Here is a 24,853-nt window from a genome sequence, read left to right on the forward strand (position 1 = left end):
AGCAACCTTTTCCTGTCAGGCATATGTTCATACACTCAGACACAAGAATCTAAAATTAAATTCTACATTGTTCTCTCTGTGGGGTAGGATTCTGGGGCACTTATGCTTCCTCGCCGTCTTCTTGTATACTATTTGAATATTTTATAATAAATATCTTTTTCTTTCATTTTTTTATTATACAAGAAATTCAAATGCACTTTCTCATTTCCAAAAAGACTCATGTCACACAAATAAAGTAACAGATTTGGCTGAAACTCCTTTTGTCCTTCGTACCTCCCCCCCAACCCCCACCAGGCACATGCCAATATATATGGACTATGGATGGGAACTTCCAGACCCCTGAGTATCCATCCACATACACATTAACCCACAGAGCTGGATGGCTATGTATTACCTATAGAAACGCAATTGTATTGTTTTCTATTTTCGATCGCTTTCTTTTCATTGGCTGTGTTGGAAATGGCTCCCTGTCTGGGGATGTCTAGAAGCTGTTCTCTTTAACAGCTGTGTGATATTTTGGTGTGGTTCTGGCACGATTTATTTAATCATCCCTCCACTGAAGGACATTTAGGTTATTTTCAGGTTTTTTTTTTTCCTATTGCAAACAACACTTTGATAAACATCCTTGAGGACTTCCCTTTATGCTCCTGTATGAGCGGCTTTTCCTAGACCGATAATGACTTGCAGCCTCCCAAGGTAGAAGGGCACACACGCTTTTAATTTGAAGAGGTGATTTGGAATTACTTTATAACCAGAAAAGGGCACTGGCGGTAAAGTAGAGGACAGAGAAAACCTGGTCCCCGCCGGCCTTTGCCTATCACTCCAGCCAGACAATAAGCAAAGGGGTCAGGAATGGTTGCTGCTCCAACTGGTATGAGCTGCTAAGTGGTCGTCTCCTGCCATTTGTCCTTACTGCCCCCCTTTGCCTTGCAGATTCAGCCCTTACGAGTGGTATGATGCTCACCCCTGCAACCCCGGCTCTGAGGTGGTGGAGAATAACTTCACGCTGCTCAACAGCTTCTGGTTTGGAATGGGCTCCCTGATGCAACAAGGTAGGTGTCTGCCCTCTCACCCAGGGAAGGTAACTTTTCTCCTTAGCGGGTCCTTCGGCCTGACCAGAGCCAGCTGCCTTCAGGAAGCAGCTTCAGACCTTAGTAAGCTATCCAGAAGGCTGGAAACGCAGCTGATCCCCTGGGTTTTGCCCTCACAGCCTGCTCCATGGCTCTAGGCAGAGCCAGCTCGTGATCTGAAACCATCAGCCACCCTGACCTGCGTCATGTGAGATAGATCCATTCCTGGTCCCTTCCACTGTCGTTGGGATAAATGAGACTATGCTGCCTGCTGGGCTGACTGGTCTCCTTGGCAGAATCAAGTTGAACAAAGCCAAATTGGGATTGTTACCATAGAGGCAGAGAGGCTGGGCAGGAGGCTCTGTGTAACAGTGCTGCGAGGCCACGTGACTGAGGAGACTAAGAAACCTCCAAGACATTGTTAGTCATTGCTAGGCAAGGTTGACTGAGGTTGGGACTGTGTACATCAGAGACAGTATTCCTGGAGGAAGATTGTCTTCCAGCTTAGACAGAGGGCCCTAAGCTGACTGGCCCTGAGAATGGGTTCCGCCTTTCAGGAATGTCTGAAGATGTTTAAATGTCTAGAAAGCGGCCAAGCGTGGTAGCTTGTAGCTGCAATTCCAGCATTTGGGTGACTGGGACTGTGGGATAAATGTGAGTTCAAGATGAGTAAGCCTAGGCTACAGAGCAAGGCCTTGTCTCCAGGAAGGGGAGTGGGGAGGAGTGGGGGTTTGGGGGAGAAGTGCACCAAGATGACTCGGTGGGTAAAGGCACTTGCTCCCAAGCCTGACGACTTGACAGGAAGCAAAGGAACTACTCTAAGGGCAAGGGCCTTGTCCTTCACATGAGGCTTCACCCTTTCCCCACCCCACATCACCCCACACCCTACCTTCCCCCTGCCCACCCCCAGCGAAAGACCCAGCAGGAACCTTGCTCTTCAGGTGGCAAAATGTAGGTGCTAAATAAATGAGGGAAGAGAGGTACAGAGGGTGGGAGGAAGGATGGGACGGAGTGAGGGAAAGCATTCTTCTTGGTGCCCATCACACACTTGTCCACTGGGCTGCAAGCACTGTGGAGCTATGAGCAGGGCAGAGAAGAAACAGACCCAGACCGGTTCCACCCCTGACCAATGGGCTCCAGCAGCTGGAAAGTGACAGGCGGCTTTCATGGGAAGCAAGTCCATCTGTCCCCGCAATTAACGAGCATCCTGAAGGCTCACCTTGCTTCTTTGCCCATCATCTTTGTTCGGTGACAGTTGAGAAAGACCCGGAAGCCCCTTCACTGCTGTAATAAGTCCCCTAATGCTGCCTGCTGCTCCTCAAAGTCCGGGCCCCCGATGCATTTCCCGCATGGTTTTGATTAGGAGGGGAAAAAAAACCTAGGTATTTGAAAAAACTCTCCCATGAGTGACTTCTTTGAGAGAGAGAGGAAAAAAAATCATCCATATCAAAGCAGGTGCTTTCAGATTGCCAGTCCAAATATTCCGGAAAGTTCAGGAGTCACTCACTATTTAAATCTCTTGAAAGCCAGCTAGTTAATTACTTCAGTTAGAAGGTTCCATCTAAATTGTGCTCTGCACCCAAGGTCGGGGAGGAAGAGTGATATATTTCAGCAAAGAGCTTCCAAAAAATGTTGATTTTTCTTCTCCTGCCAAGTGCCTCACGGCAATCTCATATTTGTATACTGCTCGTATTTCTGATGCGTCTCTCTTCAAATCATATCGTTGCGGTATCGCAGTATTTTTGGGAGGCTGGGACGGAGGAAGGACAATTCTTCATCCTTTGCCTCAGATCACCCAGAGAACTGGGAACAGGATTTTTCTGCCAGAACCCACAGGTTCTGACTCCTATACCGTGGTCCACAGACAGGCATCAGAGAGGCTGAAGAACCTGTGAAATCACTCTCATGCACACATGCGCACGCTCATGTAAATGCATGTGTGCAAGCGTGTGTGTGTGTGTGTGTGTGTGTGTGTGTGTGTGTGTGTGTGTGAGCACGTGTGCACGCATGTGTGTTTATGTGTGTGAATATACATTATCAAATGCCAGCCTGGATCAGACTCACGTGAAAAGCTGAGTAAACAGTGCTCATTCCTCCCTTCCCCTCTCTTCAGTTACTGACTCATTTGGTCTTGAGGTGGATCCAAGAATTTGCATTTCAGTCAAGTTTCTAGTGATACTGAGGGACTACTGGGCTGATCCACTAGCCTGGGGAAATGGTCTCCACACCTGTGAGGGTATTCAGTAATGTCATGACCCAGGGTTTGGGGGCACCCCTGGCCTACACATTGTAAGGTGTCTCCCCCATTCTCCCAGGATCTGAGCTGATGCCCAAAGCTCTGTCTACCCGAATCATTGGCGGCATCTGGTGGTTCTTCACCCTCATTATCATCTCCTCCTACACGGCCAACCTGGCTGCCTTCCTGACCGTGGAACGCATGGAGTCGCCCATTGACTCTGCTGATGACTTGGCCAAGCAGACCAAAATAGAGTACGGTGCTGTCAAGGATGGGGCCACCATGACCTTCTTCAAGGTGAGCGTCTCTTTTTCCTCATGGCACCCAGAGCTCGCTTTCCTGGGCTCTTGTCTGAGTAGAAAACAGGAGCTCTGCCTTCCTCCCTCCCTCTCTACTCAGAATCCAGAGGACCTGTATTCCAACCACAAGACTCAGCCTCTCCCTGGTGAAGCCCCTTAACTTTAAGTTGCTGTAAGGATGTGCTATATAGAAGGGTCTCAAGTTCTGAAAGTTGCCGAGGCAAGCCATGGGAGGAAGATAGACAAAAAAGTGTGAACAAGGCAAAAAGAGAAAAATGGCCTAGTCCCAGACAGCCCTGGGACCTTTGGTATCCTGCTCTTGGCTTGGGGGTCTTAGTCCATCCATCTCTAAGAGGCTGACCTGGGATGGGTGAGCTGCCCATTTCCAAGAGTAGAAGGCACATCCCCTTCTCTTAGAATACCAGTGTCTTCACAGAAAGTCCCTGTTGCCTGCCCATGTGACTGCTTTCACAGGAGCCAGGACTTTGTTGCTCCTCACTAGCTGTATCCCTCAGCACTCACAGTGGGCCAGACTGCTCTTTGCTTGGCCTCTGTGAACCTCCTCAAACCTTGTGAGATTAGCACTGTGATCTCCAATCCACGTGTGGAAACTGAAATCAGTGGCTTGTCTGAGGATTCACATCTGGAGAATCTGGACCTCATCCTCATCTGCTTCTCTATAAAACATAGGTGCTAAGCCAGTGGTGTTGGGACTTGGATTGCGTCTGCATGCTATGGGGTCTCTGTCATCAGAAAGGATGCCATGTCCCCACCCCTCATCCCCATCCTGTGCACACCCAAACATACGTGCATACACATCTGACTCAGGAGTTTTCTGAGCTGAGAATATAGCTAATTTGGTAGAGTGTTTGGTTATCAGGCACAATGCTCTGGGCTCAGTCCCAGCACAATAAAAACTATATAGTGGTGCTCACCTGGAATCTGCGCAGTCAGGGGTGGAAGCAGGAGGATCCAAAGCTCAGGGTCATCCTCAGCTACATGGCCAACCTGAGCTACATGAGAGAGAGGAGAGGGAGAGAGAGAGAAGAGGGAAAATGAGAAAGAGAAAAGGGAGGAGGAGGAGGGAGAGAGAGAAAGAAGAGACGGGGAGAGAAAAGAGAGGGAGAAGAATTAGAGAGAGAGAGGGAATGAGGAAGAGGGAGGGAGAAAGAGAGAAAGAGAGGGAGGGAGGAAGGGAGGGAAAATTCTAACAAGTTCCCAGATGCTGCTGGGCTTCAGCTGGGGATGCTTTGAGAGGCGGACCTCTAATTACCCCTTGGAAGCATCAGGCTTCGGGAACTGTGCGGGTGGATCCATTGGCTTATTAATCAGCTGCCCTCTGCCAGTCTGGAAGCCTGAATGTTTCTCTTTACTCTGGGCTCTGGTTCTTCACCCCTGAGCCCTTGCCTTTTCGGAAACTTCAAGAAATGGACAGAACCCCAACGGGGCCTGAGGAAATAAAGGAAGAAATTAGAGTGGAAAATGCCTTTATCCCATGGGTGCTCGTGCTCCAGCACTTGCTGCTAGCTCCCTGTGTCTCTCCTGAGGCTGGAAGAAAAGGGGAAAGAGGGGCTTTCCCTCGTACTCAGCTACCAGTGGAAGCTGATCCCACCCTCTGCTGGGGAGGGCACAGTGTGCACTGGGATCAAGATCAAGGGGAAATAGGGCATTGCCAAAGGTACATTAGGCACTTGTTGGAATCTCATGAGTGTGAGTAAGTCTGACAGTATGTACACACATGTATGACTGCGTATAGATGGTGCATGTTAATGAGCATTTTTGCCCCTGCACAGGTGACATGCATGAGAGTCTGCCTATATGTACATATTAATATGTAGATCTGTGCTTGGACGGGAATGTTTGCATATCTCTCTCTCTCTCTCTCTCTCTCTCTCTCTGTGTGTGTGTGTGTGTGTGTGTGTGTGTGTGTGTGTGTGTGCACTTGCACGCACATAGGCACGTACGTGCTTGCTCACTCCCTATCCTCGGGCCACAGCCCAGCCCTTTGACTACTGGAGCTTCTCATGCATTAGGCATGAGCCAGTCTCTAAGCAGGGCTCCCGATCAAAGGAAAGAGGCATAAATAAGCCCGGTGCAGGCTCATCTCGGCTGATTGGAGGCCCCGCCTTCCTCCATGCAGAGATGCTCAGACTGCCTTCTCACAGCCCAGTCCCAGCTCCCCACTGAGCCTCAGTGCTCAGCACCCAGCAGCCACTGCACAGTCACCCTCCCCCCCTGCAGTGAGGAGGGCAGAGGAGGGACACAGAATCTGCTACCCAGCCAGGACTATGGGGCTCAAGGGCCCATTAGTCAGAAACAGCAACAGAGTAACCCCAGGTGGGACCAACCCCACTACCATTCTCTCCTGACCCATTAATACTTCTCTGCAGTCAGCCACATTGTCCCATGCTTCACCCGTTTCTCTGCCATCCTCCTAACAATCCTAGAAGATATATCAGTATTATCACCTTATCTTACACACAGTGGAAGCCAGGCTCGCTCCAAGGGGCTAACTGACTACTCACCCAACAACACAGCAGAGCTAGGATCTGAAGTATACCTGACTGTGAGGAAGCCTTCCTATCAGCTTCTCTCGGGATCCCCCCCATAGTCCTTAGCAGTCTTTCCTGGGGACGAACCCAGCACGGTCTTGGCACACTGGTCGCTCGGAGGATTAATAAAGTGGAGTGTCTGGTGCTGTGGAGGGGATGGGATTGAAAGGGGATAAAGGCATGAGGAGCCAGCGCAGGAGGCAGTGGTAAGCATAAACAACAAGCAGGCAGTGCTCCCCGCGTACCCCAAGTTTAAAACGAGGTCATTTAGTTCTGTGTGGCTAGCACATTCCTGGTTATGCGCTACACATATGTAGAACTAAGGACAGATGGCTTAGCCAGTTAAGATCTTGCCGTGTAAATGTGAAGACTTGAGTTCATATCCCCAACATCTATGTGAAAGTCAGGCATGTTGGCACCCACCTGTTACCAAGCACTGGGTGTAGGGGCAGATTGAGGAGGGCCCCTGTACCTCTCTGGCCAGAATTTCTAGGTGAATCAGTAAAGCTTTGTGTTCAATGAGAGAACCTGTCTCAATAAATAAAAACAAATGAGGAAGTATACCAGATATATCTCTACCTTTCACAAGCATGCACATATGCATGCATGCTCACCCGTACACACGGGCATGTAGACACACCCTCAAGGAAATAAGTAAACAAAGATTCCATGGAAAAGAGTAGACTATAATCAAGGGAACACACGAAGCAGGGCATCAGGGACCTAGTCCCCTTGGGCTCAGCCAGCCGCTTGCAGGAAGCTGGGTGTCTAGACTCTGCCCCTTGGTCTGCTGGGAGGCTTGTCAGAGAGCAACAGACATCACAAACAGCGTCTCCTGCGCCGTCCTCCCTTCCGTCTTGGAAGATAAAAATTAATTAGGAGATGAAAAAGGAGGCCTTTGAAAGCACTGTTTGGCTGTAAAAATATGTAGGCAAAAATGTAAAGGAAGCTGTGGGGGAGGTGAGCTCCCGGCAGGGAAGCGGGCGCCTTTGAAGGGAGAGAATGTTGGAAGAGATTCTGCAGGGATTGTGGCCTCTTTGAGTGGTGGAGCTGGGCGCCCTGCACAGCAGGGCTGCTGGGGAAAAACATGGGAGTCTGGAGCCTCAGAAGCCAGGCTCCCGGCCCTGCACATGGCTGAGCCCTCCCCCTTACTGCAACATCTTACCTGGAAGGGGCTTGGAGGGGATGCCCTGCCTACCCCAGGTGCCAGCTGAACAGTGGATGTTTCCCCCAAGATGCAGGACTCAGGAGGCTACCCACTCCTCAGCTCCCAGTATCTCCAGCCCCCTCTCTCCTGCTGCCCTCCTTCTCTTCACAGCCCTAGACCTAGTTTTGCAGCCGAAGCAGGGTGGGAAAAGCCAGGAAGCAGCCAGGACGGCCCAGCCTGGTGCAGTCGAGCACCATGCTTCAGAATCAGACCCACCAGGATGTGTCCTGGGTGGTGTCTGTGATGGGTCTCTCTAAGCAAGATGTTTCACTGTTCCAGGCCCCAAGTTGCTCACCTAGACAAAGTAGATACTGAGCCCTACCCCTGACCACTCACTGGAGGAGCCAGCGGGCTCCAAGGAATACCCAGAAAGTCTCCTTTCTCCAGGGTCTCTGGACTGGACCCACTGAGCTTTGTGGTAGGCTTTGTGCCCCTTATCATGACCGTACACACAGGAAGAACTGAGGAAACAGGGAGACAGCTCTTAGAAGGACTGTTTCACTGGGGAGGCAGAGGCAAGTGAATCTCTAGGCGTTCTGGGCAAGCCTGGTCTTCACAGAGTTCCAGGCCAGTGAGGGCTACATTGTGAGACCCTGACTCCAAAACAAAAGTCGGGATTCTAGAAGAAGATTTCGAAAGGAAAGTAGCAGGTACAGCCAAGGTTCAAGGATAGCAGGAAAAGTCCCTGAAAATTCCTAAGCTTCAGAAGACTGCCCCAGACCTCAGTTTTACCTTCTGTGAACTGGGTATAATGATGTCCTCAACTCCACAGAGTTCCTAAGATAATTAACAAGAGGATTCCTAGATGCAGCTTAGAGGGCTTTCTGTTCTGTGGGAGACATCTCATGACATCAAATAAATAGCCTACTATTTACTAATGCAACTCGTGGCTCAGGCCCATCCACCCCATAGACATGATTCCAGGGCCATCCTTTGCTTGCTTGGATGCAGAAAGAAAAAATTAAGCAGGTTGTCAGCATTTTGAAATCTAGAGACTTTTACATTTCGAAATATTCACAACTCCAGTTTCTTGAAAATGTGAGCGATCTGGCATCTCCAAGCTGGCACTCCGGCAGAGCCGCTCCTGGAACACGGAGGCAGTGGCTGGCTCTGGCTTCCAGTCCCACCCAGACTCAGGCCATCTCCAATACTAGGGCTGGCTATGTCCACATTTGAGGTCCCTATCAATGTGTGCATGTGTGTGTGCCTATGTGTGTTCAAGTGCATGAATGTTATGTGCATGTGTGTGCAGGCATACCACAGGCATTCTTCCTAAGGCTCCATCCACCTTATTTGGAGATAGGATTTCTTTCTATCCTGGAACTTACCAAATAGGCTAGGCTGGGACCAGTGAGCCCCAGGGACCCACTTATTTGATTTCCTAGCGCTGGATTATATTAGTCATGTGCCACCATACCTGATTTTTTTTTTTTTTTTTTTTTTTTTTTTTTTTTTTTTTTTTAGTGTGGGCTCTGGGCATCGAACTCAGGCCCTTGTGCTTATTGCTTATAAGGCAAGCCCCTTACCAACTGAGCCACCTCCCTCAGGCCCCTCCTCTTACGTTTTTTGTCATTTATTTTCCATAACTGTTCTGCACTATGAAGACTACTTCCTCTTTCTAAGTGGGAACACTAGGCTTTAAGGAGAATTGAGGGGCCTTAAGGAATGATAATGTCAGCCACGTAGAGAGCCTTAAGGTCAGACCTTTCTGTTCGTTACAGCCCTTCCTTTGCTGAGGTTGATGATAGCCAGGTGCAATAGCATCCTTAGAGGCCCCATTTTACAGACATGGAAGGTGAGGCTCAGAGATCTGGTTAACACAGAGGGCTGGCATTTGAAGACAAGCTAGTGTGACACTGTGGTCCATGCAGTAGAGGTGACCCCTATGTGATTCCCCAACCCCAAACTCATCTGTAGGTCTCCACTGAAGGAAAAGCTACAGCCCCTTCTTGGGACTGTAATAGCTGAGGCAGGACACTTAGAGAGGCCTCCTAGTGCCCATGGGAATAAACCAGAAGTGATTAACTGCTCCAGGACATGAGTCTATGGGGCCAAAGACTCACCATCCTGGGACAGGCAAGCAAATCGATCTAGGGGAAGATCTCTTCTTCAGAATGGAAAATACCTGAAGTCTCGCATGGAGTCACACTACAGCTGCCTCTCTACACACATTCCCTGAGATTTAGTTGCGTTCAAAGCTGATAGATAACGTGTTTATACATGCATATATAGCCCCATATACATTCTCTTGTACAGAAATGTTAAATTCTCAAGATTAAGTGTCTTCGGTTGGGGAAAATCAATTCACTTCTTTGAGGAGACTGAAATGGGAGAGTCGTGAGCCTGGAACTCCCTTTCTTGCCAATTTTTCCTGATTTAAAAAAAAAAAAAAAAAAAAAAAAGCATCTTCACCCTGGCAGATCGCCCTGTGTTGGCTGCTCCAAACGATTTCATTAATTGATTTAGGTGACTGGCTCTGCACTAATCCTTATTAAGGCTCCTACCAGAGCCAGGACAGACAGATAACTCTGGAGCTGTCGTATGTGGGACTCCACTCCCCAAGGAGGTGATCGCAGTGGTGAGGGGCCCACGGAGGTGAGGGAAAGCTTTGCTTCTTTCTATGGTGGACATGTCAGGGGGGTCAGGGTTGTGCTCCAGAATCACTGAACTGTTCCATGAGACTGTGAGCAGGTATATTTGACAATGGGGCCCAAGGTGTGGGTCAACAATGACAAAGGGAATCCAAGGAAAGCAGGTTTTAGAACTCCTGTGACAAGAAGCCAAGAGCAAAACCAAACAACCAAAAGACTATGAGTTCGGAGCCCTGGAACTGGAGGGTAGAATTCTTGAAATGCATGTCACAGCAGGCTTCTTCCTTGGCATCTCCTATCTTAACTGACCCACGCTCTCCCCCGTCCTTTCTTGCTCCTTTATTGGCTCATATCTTCCTCGAAGCTCATCTGCCTCAGTACGTCTCAACTGAACTCCCTGCCTCAGACTACAATCTAAAGAAGCATGTCTGTTGGCATCCTGGGGCTGTGGAGAGGAGGAAAGGGGGAGTAGAGGGTGGGGTTGAGACAGACAGTGTTCTGACTACACTCTCAGACTCAGGCTCACAAGACTAAGAAGCTATAGATGACTAGTTTCGTGGGGCAGTAAGTGGATCTGCTGGGTGTGAGGGGGAATGAGGGGATGGGCAGCTGGTGGTTAGCCGAGGAAGAGGATGGGTAGATAGACGTGTGTAAAAAGAACAGGCCAATAGAGGTGACAAGTTAGATGAGGAGTCGGAGCTCACTATCTAGTATGTAGCCAGTGTGGGGGAGGGAAAATGAGCAGGTGGTTCATGAGAAGAACAAAGGGATGGATACGTGTATGCATGGAATAGTGGGGTGTATAGAGCAACGGATTGACTGCTACAGGCAGGCATGGTGGGAGCATGAGATTACTGGATGCATGTGTGCATGCATGGATTAACAGTGGAGGAACTAACAGAAGCCTTAGGAGGTAAAAGACAGTCTTGATGCTTCATCCAACCCTGGTTCCCACCTCTGTAGAAAACAACTTGGGGAGCAGGAGGCAGGAACAGGAGGCAACTGAGGGGCCAGAGCCTTTGAGAGGAGAAAAGCAGTTAGGTCAGAACAGCCAGAATGCTCTCACAGGTCTGAGCAGCAGTGAGTCTGGCCAAGTGGAGATGGTTGGACTTAGATGATCTGATTCCAGGAATAGCTGAGGTGTGTGGTTATCTGCACACACAGCTCTATCAGGAACAGTACGACTCTTGAGAACATTCGTGTGAGAAAATACTAGTTATGTACTGCTTACCAAATTACCCCAAACTTCACATCTTAAAACATCTGTCACTTGGCAGCTTGGTGGTCAGGAATCCAGTGGAGTTTTGAGATCCCTCTGGTCCGAAGCTCCTCACACGCTGTGATCCAGCCATTAGCCAAGGCTGCAGTCACTCGAGGCCTGGCCTCTAAGCCCATGGTATGAGCACACGCTCAGTTCCCCTCAGGTCGTTGAACAAGAGAACTGTGTACTGAGGGTCGATGAGATGCTGTCCTCTGTCGCTTGCAAGGGGATCTCTTCTCACCTGGGAGAAGGGCTGAGGAATGCAAAGGGAGATGAAGACAAAGTCTTGTCACTCAGAAGTGCCATCCCATCCCTACCAGAGAGTGATCCAAAAGCAGGCCGAAAGGTCCAGCCCATGCTCAGGAGGAGGAGACTGGACAAGGGTGTGACTTCTGGGAGACAGGAGTCATTCGAAACTGGGCAGTGCTGAGGAATGACTGTGCCAGGCAGGAAGAGGGGCCAAAGAAGCTGGCACAGTGAAGCTACACATCAGAAATCATCTGGAAAATGAGAAACATCTGGGGCATCAGAAAAGCCAGAGATGAGAATCATCTGAGGGGAGAGGTGTTAGCAGGGGAGCACTCAGGGAGGAGCTGGGGAGCACTCGGGGAGGAACCGAGGTGGAAAGAAGACCAGAAGGTGTCTGGCTGCAAAGTTGGGCAGAAGGCAGGTGGCTGTGGGGGTGGCAGAGCCGGGAGCAGGAATGGCTGCAGAGAAGAAAGGTTGGAGGAGGCCTAGAGATCCGGTGCATGAGAACCTTTTGTGCACTGGCTTTGAGGCACGTGAGTTTGCAGGCAGGGAGGGACAGCTCTGTGGAAGATTCCACACTCCGTACTGCTCAGTGATTCCTGCTCTGTGGCCTCCTTCCCTGGGGTGTACTGTGGACTTCAACCCCAGGTTCAGAGGGCCCTTACTTTCCAGATCCCCAGAAGCACCCAGAAAGAAGAAACTACACATTCCTCTCGGGCTCCCTGCCCACTTCTGGCAGCCATGGCCTGATTCCCTGCCCTTCCCCCAGGCCTGTACCAGCCTGTGGGAGGGCACCCATCTTGTCACGTGTACGAGAGCTGGGCTGGGTGCCAATCAGACAGGCTGACATCACAGAAAGCCACAGCCAGACTTGGAAACAGCCGATACAATGGGGCTCTCAGAGCCGCCTCTTCCCCTGGGACTAAGGCAAGGCTGGTCTCTGTTGGGACCAAGCAGCTGGTATGTATCAAGTTCCCAGGAAGATTCATGCACACCTAGCACAGCCAGACAGCAGGGGACACTTATGCCCAGCCCTCTCTCCTCTCGCCTTGTCCCAAGGACCTCCCTGAATCTTCCCAGGACAGACACAGGAGTCCACCCACCAGGCTGCCACCCTGCCCATGGTCTCAGGCATGAAGCCAGCACAGGGACCTGCAGGTCACAACTCCCAGGAGCCCCGCCTTTTTCTCTGCTAGCAGTTCGCACTGCACCGCTCTCAGTACCGAGGACGGACCAGAACCGTGCTTAAGTCTTCTGACACAGACTGCAGAAAGGGAAAGGCCAGCATTGCCTGAAGTGGGGAGTCAGCGTCCACTGAGCTTTGCCTTCATTTGCGCCCCCTAGTGGTTACTGGGGTACTATGCAGTGGTACGGGTAGGCACATGGATTGTCTCCAGAGGGGTCTGGATTTGAAACACTGCTCTGCCATTTCATCTCTGGATAGTCTTGGGTGAATTATTTAACAGTGATTCAGCTTCCCCATCTGCAAAATGGGGCTAATAACACGTACTTCCTGTGATTTCGGCGAGGGATCGATGAGTTCATACAGATAAGGCTCTTAGAACAAGATCTCTGCTTGTTAATTCCCTAACAGATGCTGGAGAAAACTTATTTTGAAGAAGTCAGTCTGAGAAGGGAAACTGTAGCTAGGTTGGCAGAGCATCTACCTCGTATACATGAATCCCTGTTCAATCCCCAGCCCCACATAAACCAGATGTGGTGGCACACACCTCTAATCCCAGCACTTGGACAGCAGAGGCATGGGGATCAAAAGTTTAAAAGTCATCTTCAGCTACTTAAGGAGCTTGAGGCCAGCCTGGGCTAGCCTCAGCTACCTAGAGAGTTTGAGGCCAGCCTGGGCTAGCCTCAGCTGCCTAAGGAGTTTGGGGCCAGCCTCAGCTACCTAAGGAGTTTGAGGCCAGCCTGGGCTAGCCTCAAACCTGACTCAAAGTTTAATTAATTAGTTCCAAAGACAGTTTGTGCTATGGCAAAAATCCAGGGTTACCAAGAAGCAGGCCAGAGTCTGAACCTCGGCTTTAGCACCTTGCAACTAACTGTGCCCGGCAGCAGCTCACCTCTATGGCCTCAGTTTCTATACCGTGCATGCAATGGCGGTGCTCCCCTACTCTACAGAGTACACCGGGAGTTGGATGGTAGGAACCACGCTGAGTGACCAAAGGGAGTGGAGTGTCGGGGGAGGGGCTCCATTACTTTGGTTTCAATATTCCCATTCCCTGCCACCCAGAAGTCCAAGATCTCCACCTTTGAGAAGATGTGGGCCTTCATGAGCAGCAAGCCCTCTGCTCTGGTGAAGAACAACGAGGAGGGCATTCAGCGGACACTCACAGCCGACTATGCTCTGCTCATGGAATCCACGACCATAGAGTACATCACGCAAAGGAACTGCAACCTCACCCAGATCGGTGGCCTCATCGACTCCAAGGGCTACGGCATCGGCACCCCCATGGGTGAGCGAGTGGGGCACGCACGGGGAGAGGGGTGCGGTGTAGACACGGAATCTTGAGCTCCTCCGCCCTCCTCTTACAAGCACACAGTCCCCAGAATTATTTCACTGAACTTGGGAAAGTAAGGTTTCCTCAGCCAGGAGCAGAGGGATGGAGACACAACCCTGACCCCGAGGTGGACAGAGACAGCCTCCCCTTGCCTTTCTCCCTGTTGATACACCCCTCCCAGGGCCACAGGCTCTACAGCCAGTGAGTAAGGCCTCCCCACCAGGATACTTTACCTGCACTTGGACAGGGGGACCGTATTGACAAGAATCCCTGGTTTAAGCTGGCAGAGGCAGCTCTGGCAAGCCGTCCCCACTGACAGCCCCTCCCCCCACAGGCTCGCCCTACCGGGACAAAATCACCATCGCCATTCTGCAGCTGCAGGAGGAAGACAAGCTGCACATCATGAAGGAGAAGTGGTGGCGGGGCAGCGGGTGCCCCGAGGAGGAGAACAAGGAGGCCAGCGCACTGGGCATCCAGAAGATCGGCGGCATCTTCATCGTCCTGGCTGCCGGCTTAGTCCTGTCCGTGTTGGTGGCAGTGGGCGAGTTTATCTACAAACTCCGCAAGACGGCGGAGCGGGAGCAGGTGAGGCCCTGGAGGAGGCTGCGTTGGACAGGGAAGGAAGGCAAGGACAAGACTAAGCTGGTTTCGTCCTCCCGAGGGCATGCACTCCAACTGTCTCATCTCACCATCCTGTCCCCCACCCTGCATCCGGTCCACCAGGATCCAGCCAGGATCCTCTCCTCTGTCCTGACAGCATAAGTTTTCCCATCACCCCCTGCTCTACTCCATCCCAGGCCAGTGTGCAGTCAATGCTGCTCCCCACCCCCCAACCCCCCACCCCCCGCTGACTTCCCAGCCTCCGATGCCTCCTGCCCACCACAGTGATCCATCACCACCTCTGAGCACCATAGCAGCCAGTACCCCGTCTCAAACTTAATTCAAACCACGTCAGCTCCCTTCTCAAACCCCCAGGGTAATTGTCGAAGCCGGGTGACGGAGGCACAGAAGTTCATTATATTGCACAGTCTGCTTTTGCATATATTGGGAAATTTCCATAATGAAAAGTTTTAAAAAGCAAAGTTCTGAGGGATGGCCCGAGCGTGCAAACAGTAAAGCTAGCCTTCCCAGGCCTGATTAATTCAAGCGTGGTCGGTCGGGGCAGGAGCCCCGGGTCCCGTGGCAAATTAGAAGCATGGAGAGAGAGTTTTAAGTACTAATACCCTGGCCTCACTCCCAGAGACTCTGTTTTAATTGGCCCATGGTAGAGCCTAACTCTAGAGTTTGCAGAAGGCCCACAGGGTGATTTAAGCGTGCACCTGAGCCAAGAGCCTTTGGGCTAGGGAATCGCCTCTCCCTGCAGGAAGTTCAAAAGCACCCCAGCCCAGTGTGGGCTGGTAGGAGCCTGCTGCTGGGTCACATGCAGAGAGCTCATTACAATCAGCACCTGATAGATCCATCAGAATGAACTAGAGTTGTTTAACAACCAGCAAGGCTGAGTCAACCAAGAGAAAGGGAGAGATAGCTCTCTGGCTGTGTGAGTTAGCCACTGCCTGAAAAGGTGTAATCCCAGAAGGCCGCCCTGGGGGAAACTGAGCCTTTGACTAGTTGTTGTCTGAAGTGGTCAAGGATATGGATTGTTTTATTCACAAGGATGTTTGTCTATGTATGAACCGTGACATACAAGACTGGATAAATGCCTGAATGTCTCATGGGGAACAGTTAAAAGCCATGATACATTGAAAAAGGATAGTCTTTAGAATCCCCTGTTAAGACTGAATTCTAAATTACAGGCTCTTTCCCATCCCCCTCCTTCACTTTCTTCCATGACTCCTTTTGAGTCCATGACACTCCCAGCACATTTCTGCCTCAGGACCTTTGCACATGTTGGTTCACCTACCTGAGCTTGAACTATACCGTATTCTTAGCTGCATCTGGCACGCTGATTTAACTCATATCACCTCATTAAATAGCCTTTCCTAGTCCCTACCCCGCACACTCATATCTTCCGCATCATGGCTTTGGCCTCTTTTTTAAATTTTATTTCATGTTCATTGGTGTTTTGTCTGCATTTGTGTCTGTGTGAGGGTGTCGGGTTCCCTAGAACTGGAATTACAGACAGTTGTGAGCTGCCATGTGGATGCTGGAAATTGGACCCGGGTCCTTTGAAAGAGCAGTCAGTGCTCTTAACCAGCCCCATGGCTTTAGCCTCTTCATAATAGTCATGACTGGCTGGAGGACTTGCTTATTCCCATGTTTGTTGTCTGTTCCCTTCCCATTGCTGGACCACAGCTCAGTCCTCACCTGCTTCGCCACCACTCTGTGCCTAATGCCCAGCACGCAGCCTTATATGTAGGAAACACTTACAAGATGCTGAAGGAGAAGCCGAAGAGAGCAGTGCTCTACGTAGAGCAGGAAAGGGGAGGGAGCTTGTCTCCACTAACAAGAGGCCTCTGTTCCCCTGGACCGTAGCCTACATATTCTGATGATGTTCCACAGCCTTCCTGTCTGAGTTGGGCCCTCAGCCTGCCCCACTGCGCACCATCTCAGTCCAGGGCCAACACCAGTAGTTGGTCTTAGGAGCTACTGCCGTGAAACCCCTGTGGGGATGCCACACTCCTGCTGCCCCCCTGCTAGCTTCAGGAGCAATGTTTAGAAGGCCCTTGAATAGACCTATTCACCGGGTCCCCACCTTAGACATGGGCTGGACCCCTGAGCAGGAGGCAGTAGTTGGAAAACCCACCAGAATGGGTCCCCCATGTGCGTGTCAAGGGTTTCTGCAGCCCTAATTCCAGGTCAGACTAGTGTAGGAGAGGTTGGATTCAGGGGGGGAAACCTTAAAGTCTAGCGGACCCCCACCCCCAGCAGGCTCAGAAGTGTCCCTCAGACTCTGGGTGCATGTCATTTAGGCTGCTGTGGGCTTCTCTGTGAAACAGAAAGATGATACCATCTGCCCCTCTCCCCTTAGTCTACAGAGGACTTCCCAGTCATCTTTTGTTGGAATGTAGGTGTAAAAAGGCACAGGTGGTGTTTAGTGTCAGGAGGAGGGGAGGATCTGTCTCACTGTGCCTCTTGTCCCTCCCCAGCGCTCTTTCTGCAGCACAGTGGCCGACGAGATCCGCTTCTCCCTCACCTGCCAACGGCGTCTCAAGCACAAGCCACAGCCTCCTATGATGGTCAAGACGGATGCGGTTATCAACATGCACACCTTTAACGACCGAAGGCTTCCAGGCAAGGACAGCATGAGCTGCAGCACCTCCCTGGCCCCTGTCTTTCCTTAGACATGGGTCCAGCGGGGGACTTCAGGCCCGGTCCATTCAGAGGAAGGCAAAGGAGACCCGAAAGGACATCCTCATCTCATGCTGGCCTTGGGGATGGAGCTGCTGCCTGCATCCAGCTGTGACCCATCAGCTCTTACCTACCGGGAAACCCATTGGCCCTCAGCCTGCTTCTCGGGCTTCATCTCCTCTTGTCTTTTCTATGGCTTTCTGAAGCTGTGAAGGCCAGCGGAAGCACATGCCTCTCAGGCTCCACCCACCGACCATCTCTCCATAGCCAGGTATTTCTGCCAGGGCTCTGCAGAGGCCTCGGAACCCAGGAGATGGCTCTCACACTTCCCTCCTTCCCCTTGAGTCCAGGCCTTCAGGCATGCAGCCACAAGAGCAGAGAGACCAGAGACTCCCACGAGGCTGTTGGTGGGAGCCCAAAGGCAGCCATCCATGCCTGGACAGAAGCAAAGCTTCAGCCCTTAAGGGCTATTCACCTGGGTCTGCTCTTCTCAACATGGCTTCACCAACAGCAGCCCCTTGGCAACATGAAAAAAGGTGTGGAAAGGAGGGGTTTGGTATGGGAGAAGGGAAGACAGCCACAGACAAGAGACTGCGATCTCAGATGCTTTGGGTCAATGTCCCAAGCCACAAGCATTTAGAGGGTCCCCAGGAATGTGAACGAGGTCGTAGTCACAGCAAATTCTTCTCCACGTCTGCACATTGCAAAGAAGATGCCCTCCCTCACAAGAAATGTCCAAAGACTCAGTTGACATTGGAAGGCCAGCAGAAGAAATATGAACTCCATGAAAATCCCAGAGGCCCTTGAACCACTAGACCAACTTTGCTGGCAAACAAGCCAGCAGTCGGGACCCTGGGCTTTCTACCATCTACTCACTGGTGATGTCCTGTCCCCAGCCATTTGAACTTGGCCTCCCTCTGTAATCCTGAAAAGAGAAGAGCAACCTCAACTGAAGTGAGAGTCAAGTTCCAGCTCCTCAAAGAGGAATGGCTGTCCCCCCTGCACAGACTAACTTTGGGGTAGGTGGGAGAAGCCAGAGGAGACCCAAAAAACTTTCTGGGCCAACTTAATGAGCCCTCTAAAGAAAGAAAGCTTTCAGGGTCAGGATATGAGACCTCCAGAGGCCCCAGGGTAGGGAAGGAGTAGCTGCCTCCTGGAAGATTAACCAAAGACCCAACATAGAGACACAAGGCCATCCTGGCCCTGATCTCTTTTCTGGAGCAGCTATGGTCTTGGGAAATTTAAGGGAGACCACAGAGGAGAAGCCAGGGGAAGGGACAGCCAAAGGGGTGAGCAGATAACCTGTGGTTCCATCTTTGGAGGCTTGAAACTGTATGGTATGTATACTGTAGGTATAGGAAAGATTCAGATATGAGGGGTTAGGAAAAAAGTGTCCTTACAGAAAGCATGACAGGGCCATTGAGGCCCCCACTGCTAGGAGTGGATGCTGGTCTCTGATCAGGGACCAGGGTGGGCAATATGGGTTGAGAACTGGGGACACCAATCATCCACACCCCCTCACTTTTCTGGTGCTGCCAGGGGCTCCAGGCTTGGGTGAACTACATCTAGATCCCAAGTCTTCTCAGCAGAGGTGAAGGAGCCCCTTCAGCCAAACAGGGGGCCCACATGATGGGCACATTCAATCTTTCCCACCATGCTGGTTCTCAGGAGCTCTGATTGGCTGCACTGGGGGAGGGAGGAAAGAGGAGACTCGCAGCCCAGCCCAGTGCGCACAATGATAGGAAAAGCCATGCTGGCAGGAGAGAGGAGCGCGCACATGTCTGTGTTTGACTCTGTGAGTTTCAGGAGCTGATGATAAAGGACAGATATGGGTATGTAACGTAACCCATAGCAGGCAATACTAGGAACCTTCTTTAGGACCTGGTTTTGTGTGTGTGTGTGTGTGTGTGTGTGTGTGTGTGTGTGAGAGAGGAGAGAGAGAGAGAGAGAGAGAGAGACAGAGACAAAGAGACAGAGAGAGACAGTGACACACACACACAGAGAGAGGGAGAGAGAGAGAAATAGGGAAGAAAGAACTCAATCAGGATTGGCAACAGAGTCTCATCTATGTAAAAGCAGGAGAAGCCATGTGGCTCTGGTGAGTGTATGAGAGATACAGGCGTGAATAAATGTGTGAGTGTGAGAGTATACATGTGAGTGTGTGTGTGAGTGTGTATATGTGTGTGTGAGCACCTGTCTACTGAATGGTAGAGGATAGGGGCCAGGACATAGCCTACAGTATAGCCAAATACTTGTAAAAGGAGAAGCCATGTCATCAGAGGTGTGCATGCATGTGAGTACCTGTGCATGCACACTCCTGTGCAGGCTTGTGTGCCCTGAAGACCGTACGGGAGGGCAGACCAGACTGCTGTACCCTCTGCAGTGGTGCTGTACAGGAGGAGTCGAAAAACTGGAGCGTGCCTAAGTGTGTGTGTGTGTGTGTGTGTGTGTGTGTGTGTGTGTGTACTCATACCCATATTCATGCAGACATGTACCTAAATTCCAATTCACATCCTGAGTTGAGGCAGAAGAGCGATCCGTGAGGCAGGGTACCAGGGTCTGTTTGCATGTCTGCTACAGCTTTCCTGAGGCTCCACTTGGGAAAACGCACAGGGAGACACCTTCTGGGGCTCACCTCCTGGGGTGATGCCTTCTTTGCTGTTCATAGAGTGTCCTGTTGAGAGGAAAAACATTCTTCTTCCTTCCTCCCTTCTTTTCTTTTGTAAATCACCCCTGCTGACAGGATTCTGATGTCTGCTCAGTTCTCATCCACTGTAGTCCTTAACCACTGTCTTCTGTTGTCCAATACCGTTTTATAACACACACCCAGATCGTGTTCATATCACACATGTGCTTTTGTGCATGACACTGCAGTTGTGTCATGTTCTTCTGAGGCTATGCACATATGTAGGCTGTGATGGGAGAAGGGGCGGGGCATGGTCGGTGGGAAAGATGTTTATAGAGGTATTGAGGGTTGGGTGACGGCAGTCAGGGGGATGTTTTATAGACTTATTCCGGGAAGAGGGGTGGTGTGCTGCTGGGTCTCTCCTCCCACCTGAGCCTTCTATCCAGAGGTGTGGCTAATGCTTGCCCCTCTGGCTGGAGTCCTTTGTTTGTCCTAGAGACCAGCCCAGTGCCAAGCATCCTGGAGACCACCCTACCCAGCTGAGCTGTTTCTCTGCCAGGGTAGGGAAGTTAGTCAAGAGGGAGGCAGATCATTCAAGTGGAAACCTGTCCCAACCCCCTAAGGGGTGCACAGAGCTGAGGTTGGAGCACACAGATGCTCTCAAGAACAATGGGAAATAACAAAGGTTGGTTTGGATGGAGCAGATGGGGCATACCTGAGCAGGCGCCTGGCTGGCTGGCTCTATCTGATCCTCTGGGCCAGCCCCGAATAGAAGAACACCTCATACCACTATGTCTGGGTTTGAGCTCCACCTACATAATACTATCCCTGTGGAGGGGCAGCACCCACCCTGTCCAGGTCCTGGGGGCTGTTGGACAATGAGCCTTCTTCTGCCTCTTCTTTGGCCTGCATCTGGTTTCTGTGCTATAGACAGATGATGAAATTTGAGCAGTCTGTGGGGGTTCAGGTAGCTTCCCTAGGTAGGTGTCTTGCAAGAGAAAAAATGAGGTGTTGGCCAGTGAGTTGGACTTAGAATCCCTGAGGTCACAGACTGCCCCACCTTAGCCTGTACTGTCACAACTGGAAGAGCACATCCTGGGCCTCGCCCTCGTAGCATGCAATGGGGAGGGGGGGGCTGACAGATTCAATATCTCCAAAAAAGAGCCAAAGTCAGACCAGGCCCACGTTCACCAAAAACCATCTGTTCCTTCCTACCTACCTTCCTTTCTGGTCCAGGGAGGGCTGACGGTGGGGCGCAGCTGTTATTGCTTCGTGCTGCATGAGGCCATGCTACACACATACACACACACACACACACACACCCCAAAGCCATCCCCTACTGTAGGCACCAGCATCTGAACGTGGCAAACTCCATGGTCCACCTCTGGAACTGCCCTGCATGGATGCGCACCTGGAAGGGCCTTCATGTCATGGACAACTGTATGGAGTTAATATCCGGGACCCACCCAGTCCAGTGGACAGATTAGAGAATTGGGTCTAGTCCTGTGTAACTCTGAGTAAGATATATCTGAATGCCCCAGGTTGTTGGGGCAGGGTGCACATCTGGAATAGGCCTAATCACTTGCCACAATGGAAGAGGCCTTGCCCTCTTGTCTCCATGTTCTGGAGTTGAAATTTTAGAGCTGAGGTATACGTAAAGTCACAGAATTGTTTTAGATAGAAGGCTAATGTTCTGTACACTATATGTATGAATGTAAAATATATATATGCTTATATATATGCACAGTGTATATATGACCCACAACCCCTGTGTATACAACCCTTCCCTGCACGTCTGCACACAAAATGTACAGAACCCAGTCAGTATGGGTGGGGACCCAGTGAGAGACAGAGGCTGCAGCAGAAAGGTCAGGTTTACACAGCCCTCTGGAACAAGCCTGTCCTTGCCAGCTTCAGGATGTCCAACCATGTCAAAGAAGGCAGAAAACCAGGGAAGATACAGCCGTGGGTGAAAGTTTCCACCTGGGAGTTTGTCTAAGGCAGGACAGTTGGCATATCTGGGAAACATGGCCATGCTAGGCCTTGATCCCTGAGCCAATATCATGATTTAGTCCCAGTATCTAGTGCTAGAGAGAAGATGGAGGAAAATGGAGGCAGATTCCCAGGCCAGACCTTCTCCCTCCTCCAGAGTGTCCTGGAAAGATATCAAGCTGCATCTGAAATTGCCCGATGTCAGGGAATCCCAGGTGGCAAAGGCCTCACATACGCAAGGTGCCCACAGCTAATGGCTAGAGTGTGTCTCTTCTGAAAGGAAAGGCCCGAGGGCCCTGCCGACATGCTCATTCAGAATCCTGACAACCCAGTTATGAATCTTGTTCTTCTCCCCTCACCTTCTTTCTAGAATAGAGGCTCCCAGATCGCCACATAGCTGTCCGGTTTACTTTTATAGACCAAAACTCTGAGGCCTCCCAGAAATAGGAAGAGCAATAGATTCAGATGCTAGCCAAGAGTCTGCCCCAGTTCATTCTGAGACAGGTACAAGGCAGGAGGGAGCTATTAAGGAACCAGAGAGATTCAAGATGGCAGCGCCTGGCCTTGCACTGCCCCTTACTGTCTGCCAGTCTTTGTTGTTGCTTCTCTCCCAACAGGGCAGCTGGTGGAGAGCCCCTGTCAGGTAGGTCGCAGACCTCTGTCCCTGCCACACCTGGATCTGTCTGTTGCCAGTAATTGAGGCCTTCGGCCCCTTCCTGGGTCCAAGCATCTCTAGAGTGGCTGGGAGAGGAGACCTGGGCTTTGCTTTTGTGTGGTCTGCAGCCTGCCCTTTGCTTCAACCCCAGCCCTCAGGCCATCTGCACTTAAAAGCCAGGCCTGCTCCTGCAGCCATGGCCAAGCGCATCTAATTCTCCAGCTGCCGCTGATGAGGGTCCTGTCCTGGCTACACAGAGACCAGAGGCTCCAAGAGCCCTCACGCCACTGTGCTCTGAAACCCCAGTTTATCCCTGCCTGGGCTGATTTTCTGACTGGGCCTCCGTGGTGGGGTCCTCAGCTCCCAGCTCTTGGGCTGAGCCCCCAGACAGTACCATGGGACTCCCAAGAACCCTGGCCTGTCCAACTACCCAGATCAGAGTGCCTGGATGCCCCTCCCCCAACTCCCACTCAACAAGGTTCCCACACACTGGTCTCTGGGCCATTCAGGGGGTGCCCTTTGTGGACATGCAGAATTTCTATGAATATAGTTTTTTGTAAACATTTTGTAACAATTTGGGTTTCATAGTAACTGTGTTACTTGCCAATCATTCTAAGCTGATGTACATAAATTTCCAAACAAATCTGATTATTTTCCTTTTTAAGACACTGTGATATATCAAAGTGCACAGTTTGCTGTATGAAGTAATATGGTTTTAAATTTTAAATAAATGTTTTTAGAAAACAGGTTCTTTTTTGAGGTTTGCTTTCTGTCCCTCATCTCCCTTCAGAAGCAGAGGTCACAGGCAATCCATGTTGGCCATGTTCCTTCCAGGAATGACAGTCTCCAGGGTGGGACAGCCTGTGCTGATCAGGTAGCTACTTTAGGCTCCTGATTCCATTTCAGACATCAGGGTGACAGTGTCTCCTCGAGATTGGCTGATCTCAGTCCTCTCTTCCCTTGGACAATGTGCCTCTGCAGCATACCACCGTCACAGGTTCTAAGCTGCTATGACCCTAGGTGATCCTGTCCCTTTGGTCATAGCTGATGAGGTTAACAGCATCTCACCTAAGCTATTCTCGGCTGGGAGGGAAAAGGCCCCGTGGGTTACTCTTTGGAGATAGAAATTTGATGTCCGAGTTCAGGGGGATTATTTTAAACAGGAAGAGTTGACTGTCAGTGGAAAAAATGAGAAAGCCAAGCCAAACTGGGCCGCTGAGGAATGGTTCCTGAGACAATACGGAACTTCTCCTGTAAGAGAGCCACCTCCTTCCCCTAAACTTGGCACAGGAGCGTGGATGGAGAGACACAGGAATTGCAAGTCTAGAAGTCTAGATTGAAACACTGCTACCCACCACAATCCCTGTCATAATTGTATCTCATTGTCCAGGAAGCCAGAGGTGGATGTTGCCAACACTCTAAAGTTCTCATGAGAGCAACATTCCAGATGGGGGTGGGAAGGGGGCCTCTGTACCCCTTGGCCATTCAGACTCACAGACAAATTTACTTAGAGCAGTAGTCTTCAACCTTCCTAATGTTATGGCCCTTTAATACAGTCCCTCATGTTGTGGTGACCCCCAACCACAAAATTATTTTCATTGTTACCTCATAACTATAATTTTGATGCATAGGATTGTGAATCATAATGTAAATATCAGACATGCAGCATGTTTAACATGGGATCCCTGTAAAAAGTTCATTCAAATCCCCTCCAAGAGGGTCATGGCCCTCAAGTTGAGAACCACTGACTTTCCTCAGATTTTTCCAGAACTTTCCATGTTGCACTATGACATGATCAGAAAACAGCAGGTAGATGTCGAGGAGTTTTCATCAGGCAGGCCTGCCCTAAACTTTCCCAGTGGGCAGGCCTAGGTTAAGCTCTCAAGCCTGTGTAATTGTAATTCCCAGAACAGTGAGGCAGCTTGGCTCTGATGGCCACTTGTCCAACCAAGTGTGACCTGAGGAAAGAGAGCTGTCACTAAGTATAATCATGAGACATGGGCATATAGAAGGACTAAAAGATCTGGAGAATCCCAGAGACTGTGAACTGTCAGCATCCTGAAATGCGTATATTCCTGTCCCATTGCCTAGCAAGGGTCAGGCAAGATCCCAACAACCAGTGGAAGGAGAGGCGCCTAAGACCTATGGACTACCGAGTCAGAGAGCTTTGGTTTAACATGGAGCCACAGTCAGGTAAGGAAGCACAGGATGGTCCTGGATTGAAATATGTCTGTCCATCATCGGGAAAAGTCCTGGGGGAGAGCACACCAGGCTTTACCTTAGGTCCAGCAGAGAGTGGGGAGAAAGGAGGCCA

At 50.7% G+C, this 24,853-nt stretch overlaps 1 protein-coding gene across 1 annotated transcript in view; it reads left to right on the plus strand.

Annotated features, from left to right (window-relative positions):
- GRIK3 (glutamate ionotropic receptor kainate type subunit 3) overlaps positions 1-17,259 on the plus strand; it is a gene marked incomplete at both ends in the record, with an annotated part of 203,019 nt that extends 185,760 nt beyond the window's left edge. The window contains 5 exons of the mRNA XM_080921590.1: positions 934-1,052; positions 3,386-3,603; positions 13,711-13,933; positions 14,313-14,563; positions 17,065-17,259. Coding sequence (XP_080777716.1) covers positions 934-1,052; positions 3,386-3,603; positions 13,711-13,933; positions 14,313-14,563; positions 17,065-17,259 — 1,006 coding nt within the window. The remainder of the gene's footprint in view (positions 1-933; positions 1,053-3,385; positions 3,604-13,710; positions 13,934-14,312; positions 14,564-17,064) is intronic.
- Positions 17,260-24,853: the final 7,594 nt, after the last annotated feature.

The sequence above is a fragment of the Micromys minutus genome (assembly GCF_963924665.1).
Source record: "Micromys minutus genome assembly, chromosome: 9".
In the NCBI taxonomy this organism is placed as follows: Eukaryota; Metazoa; Chordata; class Mammalia; order Rodentia; family Muridae; genus Micromys; species Micromys minutus.